The 11,502-nt window shown below is 36.4% G+C and overlaps 1 protein-coding gene across 1 annotated transcript; it reads right to left on the bottom strand.

Annotated features, from left to right (window-relative positions):
- Positions 1–1,310: 1,310 nt before the first annotated feature.
- Positions 1,311–10,851, bottom strand: LOC308695494 (guanylate-binding protein 1-like). Its single transcript, XM_081373653.1, has 12 exons — positions 10,742–10,851; positions 10,385–10,581; positions 10,086–10,213; positions 9,838–9,947; positions 9,553–9,755; positions 9,220–9,255; positions 7,465–7,680; positions 7,209–7,357; positions 6,867–6,998; positions 2,907–3,119; positions 2,161–2,263; positions 1,311–2,044 (listed from the first exon to the last, which is right to left on the bottom strand). The coding sequence occupies exons 1-12, from the start codon at positions 10,750–10,752 to the stop codon at positions 1,635–1,637; spliced, it is 1,908 nt and encodes a 635-aa protein (XP_081229779.1). The 5' UTR covers positions 10,753–10,851; the 3' UTR covers positions 1,311–1,634.
- Positions 10,852–11,502: the final 651 nt, after the last annotated feature.

Raw genomic sequence — 11,502 nt, 5'->3', positions numbered from 1 at the left:
CATACCATATCACAAAAGATACTGTATTTCTAATTAAAAAATACTATATCAGATGACGAGTCAAAGATGATTTCAAATGCATAATTATTTTGACCCAAAACACTGAACCCCTTAGACTAGAAAAGATCCTTTTTGAAAACTCAAGCTGTCAATCTCAAAGTCACTTTATCATTATGTCTCTCTCAACAACCTTCTGCAAATCTTGTTTAGAGTCTGAACAAATTCCTTTCCCAGTTTAAGCACCAGTTAGATTCATTTGCAGGCAGACTATCTGCAGCCTTGAAGCTATCAGTTATTAGTTGGAAACAGATGCCTCAAATCTTGTGATGTGTGGCAGCAGTGCGAGTTCACGGGAGAATGATCAAGCAGACCCAGAGACATAACATTCTCAAGTTTATTAAGGAAGAAGGATCATATTTATACACAAAATAAAGCAGAACCATCCACGATGTACAGGCAAACCAATCATAATACTCAAAGATCAACACCTGGCATATTAAGAAATACAAAGTTCTGTCATGAAACTCTGGCGCAGACTGATAGGTCCTTAACTCAATTTGTTAGCAATCACACCATTATCTGCATAGCGCAGCTGATTGGTTGCTGTGGCATCAGCAGCCAATGAGCTTGCTGCTCAACATTCAAATACTTGGCATTGTTTGCCATTAGCTGTCTGCAGTGCTCTTTCAGAAATCCTCCACCTTCCCCAGCGCCACCTGTATAGATCTGCTACTGGGTTATTCATGCATGTTATACTCTGAACGTGAAATATCAGCAATGTCTGTGAACGTATTGGCAGTAGCAAGTCTATGTATTTATTCAGCAGCAAAAATCAATAGCAGCATAGCAGATCTATTCTGCCAAGACCAAATAAATTAACATTGCCATATTACCATGCCAACCTCTCTGAGAGTTGTCATACTCATGACAGAAATATAATAAGAGAGGTCAGATGTTTAAATGTACGTACGTGTCTTGTCCGATTGTGCATGAATGTATAAGTGTGTCCAAGGCCTAGTTCTTGTTTTGTCTGGGTGTCCATGATGTGCACATAACATAATGGAAAGAAGTTACACAAGGTCAGTCTTTCAAGAACAGTCAAAAGTGGAGCCCTTAAAAAAAATAAGAAAATATCAACAGCACCCTAACCATTTTCTCCAGAACTGAACTGGCAACTGTTTCTTAACCCCAAGCAAAGGGCATTTTCACATTACCAAAAAAAAAAAAAAAAAAAAAAAAAAAATCCGATCAATGGCAGAGAGAGCAGATATTTTTGGATTCAAACCACCACCTCCAGTGAATGTTTTTTTGTGTGTGTGTGTGTGAATGTAATGCATATTTTCTACACCACTAAATTGTGTAAGTTTGAGTCGGGAGGAACTACCTGTTTGTCCAAATGATGGAAGGTGAATTGGATAACATGCTCTTCACATTTTGCCAATTCAATAGGTATCGCTAACGGTGTAGAAATTACACACTGCATTTTTAAGGGTGCATATGTTCAGAATTATCAGCTCATTTACTACCTGCCCTATAAAGCTCATGCTTTTGTTAGTCTTTGAAGGTTAGAATGGAGATTTGTCAGTGAATGGAAAATATGAGTCAGACATTGTTTTGTATCAGGTTTTTAACGTTTAACGTTTAGCTTTGAGGCATTTAATCATTGATCTCTGCATAAGGAGGTTGGGAACCATTTCTACAAGAGGAGCGATAAATGGCATCACATAATCCTTAAAAATGCCGCCGCTACCATCACGTAAGCGTTCCTTTTCATTATTTAACTTCTTAATTTCTTCTTCAAGATTTGTAGCTCTCTCCTTAAAGCCTTTGTTTAGCATCTCCTCCTGCTCCTTCAGTTTGCTCTTAATAGCTCTGTCCATCTCCTGCTGCTGCTGCTCCAGCTCCTTCTTGAACTTCTCCTCCATCTGCTTTGCCCTATCCTCCTGTCGCTCATTCTCTGCCGCAAACATTCGTTCACTCTCAATTCGCTTCTCCTCTTCCTCTTTACATTTCTGTTTCATCAGAGCCGCGTTCTCCTTCTCCTCTGAACATTCAGTCAAGACAGAGAGACAGATAAATGATGTGATAAATTAACCTCAACCTCAAATCTCCTTTTCCTCAAAAAGCCACTGATGTTGTGTTGTACTTAAAATAAATTACCTTTAATTTGTCTCTCATTTTCAGTGAGTTTTGTGTCGGTGTAGAGGATGCTGCTTGCTTCAGATCCCCGCTCTTTCAGAAACTCATTCAGCAAAGCCTCAGCCTACATTTAAACATACATATTTTAAAACCAGTGGTTTTTATATCCAGTACTGGGAACCCACTGGATTGGATCATAAATATATTTAAATGAAGATTCAAATGCAAATGTGTTTTTCTTAACTACATTTTTCAGTTATACAAGTAATATTTAATGAGGTTACATTGCTAATAATCATATCCATCACGATTGAGTCTATGTTTTTTTCTGATTTCACAACAGACACTGCACTTGTTTAGCAATTTAATCAGAAACATTTGATTATTACGATTAGATACTTGGGATCTTGTTTTTCTCACGGTTTCTTTACTTTTGCATCCTTTACTGAGGGGTTCGTAAAGAAAAGAAATGCAAGAAAAAAGGAAAGCACTTTGAATTATCTGCTGATGTTTTTAAAATTTGGTAAATGTCATGAAATACATAACACTGATTTGCATTTTGCTTATAAAGCATAATCAGATTTCTATCCATTCATAATGGAGAATAATTGGAATGACAGTGTAAACAGAATACAGAGATTATGAGGATACAAAACATGTTAATGCCAGGTAAAGAGAGCCTATTATACAAATACATTCACTCAATGGCACTAAGGTGTAGATACACAAATGCCTACACTCACAAATACACACAAAGTGTTCCTCACCCTTACACCTTTGTTGGGTTCTCTGCGGTACTTCTCAACGATGGCGTCTCTGTCTCTGCAGTAGAGCTCATATCCTCCAGACTGACTGTACTCCCCATTCTGCAGCCGTTTATTCATGTCAGAGAACAGATTATTCAGCAGATCTCTGCACTTTCTTTCCGATGTCATCATATTATCTTCCAGCAAGTCTACATAGTACATGCTTACAGCTTCCTATAAACATAAAAACAGAAATAAAATCTCAAACAAGCATTAATACACTAGTACAAAGACTTAATGTATTGGACACTGTGTTTGTGCGTTGTTGTGTGAATTAGCTGTGTGGTCACCAAATATTAACAAAACAATCTCCAACTTGACAGTCTATAGTACTTGGAAAAAGCTAGCATTACCATTCATTTGAATGCCACATGAATTTTCCAGATACACTGATGAGCCAAAACATGATGACCAGTCACAGGTGAAGCAAATATCTTTGATCATCTCCTAACAAGGCCACATATTAAGGTCTGGGTAGATTATTAGATTAATGCTGTTCGGGGTCTTTTTTGGAGCCCAAATGACGTTTGCTGAATAAAAAATAAAAAATAAAAAAAAGATCTTTTTCCAAATGGCATGAAACTTTGTACAGTTGTCAACACTTTCTAGATCTACAAATTTATGTTAGTGTGGGAAGAAAGTCACACTTGTGCTGTTTGGGGTCTTCAGAGACCCCAGGCAACAAAATCTAATTTTATAACAAAATAATTGTTGTTGTTGTTGTTGTTGTTGTTGTTGTTGTTGTTGTTTTTTAAACAAATGTAATTTTACTCTACACATTTGTGCATTTTTTGGAGGATTTAATATTTTTTTTTAAATTTATATAAATGTAAAAAAAATATTTGTTTATGCAAAAATAGCTTTTTATGTAAAATTCACTTTATAAAGACCCACATTTTTATTCATGGGGATAACATGGATAATTTGACATGGTATAGTCAGAGCCAGTTGCGACAACTCCATTGACTACAATGGAACGCTTTTTTTTTACAGCAATGGCGGCTCGCATAGCCTCTCAATAGTTCCCGGAAGTAACAGCAGCGCGGTAGAACAGACCGTTTGTGATGCACTTTTAAAAGGTAAGACGTTTAAAGAATAAGATTGTATATTATCAGTACATCTGAATCAAATAAACTTGTGTTTTAAAGCATGCTAGTTGATTCCGAAGCACTTCCTGGTAGAGGTGGGCGGATCGATCCTAAAATATAGATACTTCGATACTGACGTGGTATCGAAAAGGATCGATCCTCACATAAAAATATCGATCCAAATGTGTGTTTTTTTTACCAGTATTTTTATTAATTTAGCACGCAATTCAGTGCGTAAAATAAGCTTCTAAGTGGAAAAATAAGCGAATGTTAGCGGATAATTGTGTAGGATAGAACTTATTCTCCTAGTCATTGGATACAAGACGAAACCAATCAATCCCAGAGAGCGTTCGTTGCTGGTGCTTCACTGAGCTCACAGGCACGTTTGGGAAACGAAGCCTTGCTTAGATGACAGAGAAACAATCGGGAGTTATTTTGCAATAAACAAAGCAAAAGTGTATATAACGGTTCAAAATGTTGAGGACAGTAAGATTTTTTTTTAATGAAATTAATATTTTTATTCAACAAGGATCGATGCATTAAATTGATCAAAAGTGACAGTCAAGGGTTTTTCACTGTTAAAAAAATCTACTTCATATAAATGCTGTTCTTTCAACTTGGTTCATCGAATAATTCTGCATCATGGTTTCCACAAAAAAATATGAAACTGTTCTCAACATTGATAATAAGAAATGTTTTCTGAGTTGTAAATCAGCATATTAAAATTAATTATCATCATAATTGGAGTAATGATGCCGAAAATTACGCTTTGATCAATTGAATAAATTACAGTTTAGTATGACATAGAAAACAGATAGCCTATGTTAAATTGTAATATTACAGTTTTTACTGTATTTTTGATCAAATAAATGCAGAAGAGAATTAAAAATCTTACAGACCCCAAACTTTTGAACAGTAGGCTAGTGTACAATAGTACTCTTACTATAATTAGGGTAGTTTTGTAAAAGTCACTGACTAATAATTACAGGCGAGTTGAGAGCACAAATCACAAAATATTTAGTAGTCATGAAAACGTTTTCAGATTTAGCATATTAATGTTGCATTCACCTCATAAATCATGACACACTGCTCTAGCACAGGAAAGTGCATACAAGTTCAAGTACATGCTTTTAAAATGAAAAAGTATTGGTATCGGTATCGATATCGGCGATACTGGCCCTGTATTTACTTGGTATCGGATCAATATCAAAATTTGGAGTATCGCCCACCTCTAGGCTACTTCCTGGAACTATCTGAGGTCTACGCGAATCACGTGACAACTAAGCATTTTGAACTTCCGTTGTCGCAACTCTCTCTCTGGCTCTGGGTATAGTGTAAGATTTTTGCACATCCTTTGGAAAAATGCTGTTTTAAAAGTTTTTCACTTTAACCAGTTGATAGCTGCAAAGCTCCACTATTTGCAATTTGACTGACTGAAAGACATCTTTTCAAAAGTTTTTCCAGTTGTATTCATATCTACATATTATGAAATCAAAATTATAACAATAAAAATGACTTTTAAAATCAAGGTTTAGCTTGGCAAAGACCCGCGCGTTCAGACATGCTTAGAAAATGGACAATTAATCTTCAAAATCAGAAACACAGAACAAACACACAGAGACAGAAATGAAGTGGCACACTTTAAATTCTTAGAATTATATGAAAAAACAATGTTTGAAATAAATGATAAACTCTAAAGACTCCAACTTTTCTCTTTGTATAATTATTATAATAATTGTGATTTCATAAGATATTAATCCAAATGGAAAAACTTGTGGAAAGATGTCTTACTCAAATAGCAAATAGTGGATCTCTGTAGCCATCTACTGGTTAAAGTGATAATTCTTACTTTTAAAACTGATTTTCTTTTTTAAAGATAGGTAAAAATCTTACACTAAACCAGGTCAAATTATCCATGTCACCCCCATGAATGAAATTTAGAAATGTGGGTGAAGCAGAAAATCTTTTTTAGAAATTTTTTTAAAATTAAGAAAATATTTTATAAAGTGAATTGTACATAATTTTATTTAATAAAAACCTATTTAAAAATATTGATTTATTTAAAATATATAATAAATAAAAACACACAAATGTGGAGTAAAAACATTAATAAACTGAGTAAAAAAAAAAGGTTTTTATTTTTGTTACAAAATTCTATTTTGTTGCCTGGGGTCTCTGGAGACCCCAAACAGCCCGGGTGTAAACCGCAAACGAACATCCCACAAGGGTTAAGCAAACAATCAGTTCTCGTAATCTATGTATTGGATGCAGGAGAAATGAGCAGGAATAAAGATCTGTGCGACTTTGACAAGGGCCAAGTTGTTATGGCAGTGGAGGGAGTGTGATGCTCTCTAGGCAATATTCTGCTAGGAAACTCTGGGTCCAGCCATTCATGTGGACGTAAATTCGACACATGCCACCTAAACAATGTTGCACACCAGGTACCCCTTCATGACAATGGTGTTCCATCTTTCAGCAGGATAATGCACAGTGCCAAACAGCACACACTGCTCAGGAATGGTTTGAGGAACATGAAGAGTTTAAGGTGTTGCCCTGGCCTCTAAATTCCCCAGATCTAAATCAGATTGAGTATCTGTGTGCTGCACCAACATGTTCGATCTATGGCAGATTCACCTTGCAACCTACAGGACATGTGGTGCCAGATAGCACAAGACACCTTCAGGGGTCATGTAGAGTCCATGAGTTGGTGGGTCAATGCTGTTTTGGCAGCACATGAAGGAACATATTAGGCAGGTGGTCATAAAGCTTTAGCTGTATATGCTGGTATGCATAGTGTGCAAGTATGAGTGTGTCTTCCATATTTAAAGCTCACCTCCAGTTTTTCCAGGTATTCCCCCTTTTCATCTTTGAATGAGCATTTCATGAACTCAGAAGTGGCCAGACTGCTGAATTTCTGGTGCTCACAGCTAAGATCATCTATACTAATTGGGAATGTATTCTTCACCTGTAAAAACAATGTTTACTTGAATGTACACTGCATTCAGTGAAGATTTGAGCCTAAATCAGTGGTTCAGCTTTCAAAGACATATTTAAAATGTATACAAAGTTTGGTGTTCTGACTTTGGATAGGATTAATCTGTATAAAAACACATGTATAGTGAATGATAAAACTAAAGTGATTTTGAACAACTCAAACACAATGTGCATGTCTTACCTTTTCCATCCCACTCTGATAGACTTTCAAAGCTTCTTGAACAGCTGCCTGGTTCTCTAGATTTGCGAGAGCAACCACTGCATTGTCCAGACAGGGCACCTTCCCACTGCTGATTGCATCCACATAAATCTCAACCAGGTGCCCGAGCACTGACAACACACACACACAAAAAATTATGTAAAGGAAAAAAGCAAAGAACAGCATTTTAATAGTAAATGCTCCATAGTTTTTGATGATCATTTGGTAATACACTCACATTTGCCAGTAACTCTGTGCCCTCCTTTCAGCGTTTTCACAGCACTATTGAAAAAAATGTGGTCACAGAAATGACCTGTGACCTCCAGAAATGCTTGAGCAAGGTCCTGCTCTTGTAAGCTCTCTAGGTGTGTCATGTCTTTCTGCGAGGTAACAGGAAGTGGGAACACAAAACACTTCCGGCTAGGGAAATAACGCCGGATACACAGAGCCGGTTCTAGACATTAGGAGGCCCTAGGCAAAATTCATGTTGGAGGCCCCCCACCCCCAATAAAAAAAACACTTGAAACAAATATGATTCCTAACCTTTTTATTTATACAACATTTAATTTTAAAAGCAGTATATTTTTACTTACACAGTACATAAGTTTGGACACATTACTATTTTTAATGTTTTTGAAAGAAGTCTCTTATGCTCATCAAGCCTGGATTTATTTGATCAAAAATACAGAAAAATAATATAGTGAAATATTATTAAAATTTTAAATAATGGTTTTCTATTTTACTATACTTTATATTTCTGTGATGCAAAGCTGAATTTAGTGTCAAGTGATCATTCTGATTTATTATCAAATGTTAGAAAGGGTGCTTAATATTTATTTTATAATCTGTGATACTTTTTTTCAGGATTTTTGATTATTAAAAAGTTGTTTTAAAAAAGTCTTCACTATCATTTTTTATATATTTAACACATCCTTGCTGAATATTCCTGTTTTTTTTTCTGTATTTTTGATCAAATAAATGCAGGCTTGTAGAGCATTATAATAAACTTCTTTCAAAAAACATTAAAAATAGTAATGGGTCCAGACTTTTACCGGTAGCCTACTGTATGTACATATTAATCAAACTTTATCTAAGGTAATCTCTTTTTTGTTTAATGAAGATGTTATTGTTGTTGTTGTTATTTTGCTGTTTTATTCAATTTATTCACAGTTCCAGAATCCCACTTCAGTAAATGAGCATAAGTGCTTTTATATCGCATTGCTACTTTAAATATGCTATACACAAATCAAGTGGAAGAGAAAGACACGATCGCTACTGAGCAGAAGAAAATGTATAAACTGATATTATTGGCGTAATGTCAGGGTATAATCTAATAGCAGAATTTAGAAGATAGACCCATGAGATCCTTTATTTGAAACATTTAAAAATGTTGTAGTGTGTTGGCTTTTTAACTTAGAATACAGACGCCTTGTCTTTTAATTTTGTAGCTTTTTTACTAGTCAGCTCCCGACGCGATGTTATTCATTCATTGTACGCGCAAATTCAAAGCGTCGCGTCTGGGCACGTTAATGACGCTCGCGCTCTTTTAAACTCGTAATAAAGCGGTGAATGATTTTTACAGAAATGACGCTGATCTACAGGACAAGTTTATATTTAGAATACATTGCAATCACTCCAAAATAGATGACGACAACTCACACACCTGCATTTTGAGCTGTGCTTCTTTGTGTGCTTGCCTCGCAGCACCTGATGGATGCGTTCGTTACACATACTTTCAGAAGCCGGCACCCGCTTTGTAACGGACACATTAATTGGTTTAACTGCAGTAATGTAACAGTCTATGGTGAAGATAAACATCGTCACTATTTTTAGTTAATTAATAAATATTGAAATAAATTGTAGATAGGATATTTTTACATTATATTATTATTATTTTTTTTTGTCCCTCTGTCTGGGCCCCATCCCGCCAATCGGGCCCTAGGCACGTGCCTAGTTTGCCTTTGCGTTAATCCGGCTCTGCGGATACATTCACGAGGCAGATTGTAGTCACTCTTTTTCTTACCCACACCTAAAAAGGTAATTTGTGAGAAATAAACATTTTCCCAAATCAGTGGCATTTCATTTATGTTTTTCAGCCATTGATAATTTAAACAACAATAAAAAAAAATAATAATTATACAAATGTATTGCAGTATCGGTAACAATTATTCAACATTAGGCCGTGTGTGCAGACAAATATGTGGTCAAGTCAGAAAATGAATTGTTCCAGTTTAGAAAATAGTCTAGATGGCATTCATCAATGGTTATTTCAATGACCTCCCAGAATAAGTGTCAAGGGTTGTAAATGTGATTCTGTCTAAAATACCTTTCTTCAGCTGAAGGGCAAACTCAAGGTACTCATCCTCTGTTGCTTGGTTTCCATCAATTACCAGTTCCAAGGTGAAATCTCTAACCGCCCAGATGAATGATGGGAAAAACTGCACAAACTGAGAATCCTCCTCATCTTCCTCCTCTTCTGCTGCTTTTGCCGATCTGATCTTGATCTGCTCGGTGAGCTCAGTAACGTAGCTGCAGCACATTGAGAAATAACAGCATCCTGCTACGGTTGTATTAATGAAAGAGGGTCTTATATGTGGAAGTTAAAGGATACTGCAGATTTTCCACTGCATTGTTATCGATGGTGCCACGGCTGTTGTACACTAAAGTGCTGCTGAGCAGAACAGCCAGAGAAAAAATCCAGCCGTCATTCTTAGAGTCTCCCTGAAACACACGGATCAGTGTTTTTAGATCAAAACAGTTTAATTCAGAGCACCATTCAATGCATTACTGTACCTTCTCAGGAAACAAATGGCAACTGATACGGGGAAATTAGTATTAGTAGTTAGTGGATGTGCTCACCTTGTCCACATCACCCAGTCCCTCTGTGTCCAGCAGCACCAGAGCGTGTCCTTCTTTTTTGGGGTGAGGAACACACCACATCCAGATGCCTTTGGTCTTTGACTCAACCGTGTTGCCGAGAGCAAAGCCTGAGTCAATCATATTATTATTATTATTATTATTATTATTATTATTATTTAAAAAATTCAAACACTTGATGCAGTTAGTTTTCAGATATTGACATACACACAATCAGATTCTGTACTCATTATCATACCAATATGTATTGCACTTGAGATACTTTCAGCAGTTTCTCTCACCTGACTGTTGTCCTGCCAGGCGGTTCATAAGGTAGGACTTCCCCGTACGGTAGAGTCCCACCACAGACACCACCACCACCGGCTCATTTATCCCATCCAGAATGTCTTTGGCATCTTTCCTAACACACAGCTTCCCATTTTCATAATTTTCGATGAGACATGCTGGAGCTGGCATATACTTACTACAAGACATGTTCCTAAGTAAAAACCATATACACAATTGAAAAAAGACCCACACTTTCATACAGTGCACCACTGTTTGAATTTAAGCATAGCTGTGATAAACTGTGGCCAGGCCCGGGCTGCATCATGGTATTGCAACTCTTGCTCATGTTATATTGCTTTATTATTGCTTACCTTATTGACATTCAAGTGAAGTCACAAATTTAAAGAGTTTAAAGTCTGTGTTGGATGTCTATAAATTTGCTGCTATATTGAAGAGAAATAAAATAACTTTAGGTCTGCATAAAATTTTAAAACAACTGCAACTATATTATGTTTTATCAACAAAGATCGGGAGGAGCACTTTCAGATAATTAAATCTAATTAGACACGAGTGGACCACACTCTGTTAATCAACCCAATCAACGAGGTAAGAGGTATAGCCTATATAGGCTACTTCAAACTTACCTCCGTTCGTTGACAGTTTAACAGCATCCCTCCACCACTCCATCGTCTCACTTCTAGTCCTAAATACTCTTACAACAACGGGGGAGTGCTCTGGGTTCGGGCAAAATTTCCGCGCTCGGAGCCCTCCCCCCGGACAGCACGCCAAATACGCATAATCTTTACTCTGTTTAATTGATGTAAGGGTGAACTCGTGAAACAATTAAGAGAATAATTAAACACGTGCATGATTATTAATTTATTTAGACAGATGTTTTTTTCCACAGTCATAGTTATTAATTTGTTTTTGTTTTTGTTATGGAAGTCTTTTCCATCACTAATAGTGTCATTTTTCTGGATTTTTCAGGAATAACTGGAGAATATGTGCAGTGCTGCAGTGCTGGGCAGCTGCTAAAGCAACTCTGTACTGCTCCCTGGCTACCAGTAAGGGTAAAATCTTTCCGTGGCAGGGGCAGTTCCGTAGGCTTATTATTCTTTCAAAAAATAAATAT

Source organism: Scardinius erythrophthalmus (genome assembly GCF_964197995.2).
Source record: "Scardinius erythrophthalmus genome assembly, chromosome: 9".
In the NCBI taxonomy this organism is placed as follows: domain Eukaryota; kingdom Metazoa; phylum Chordata; class Actinopteri; order Cypriniformes; family Leuciscidae; genus Scardinius; species Scardinius erythrophthalmus.
This window is presented reverse-complemented; position numbering and strand designations above follow the sequence as displayed.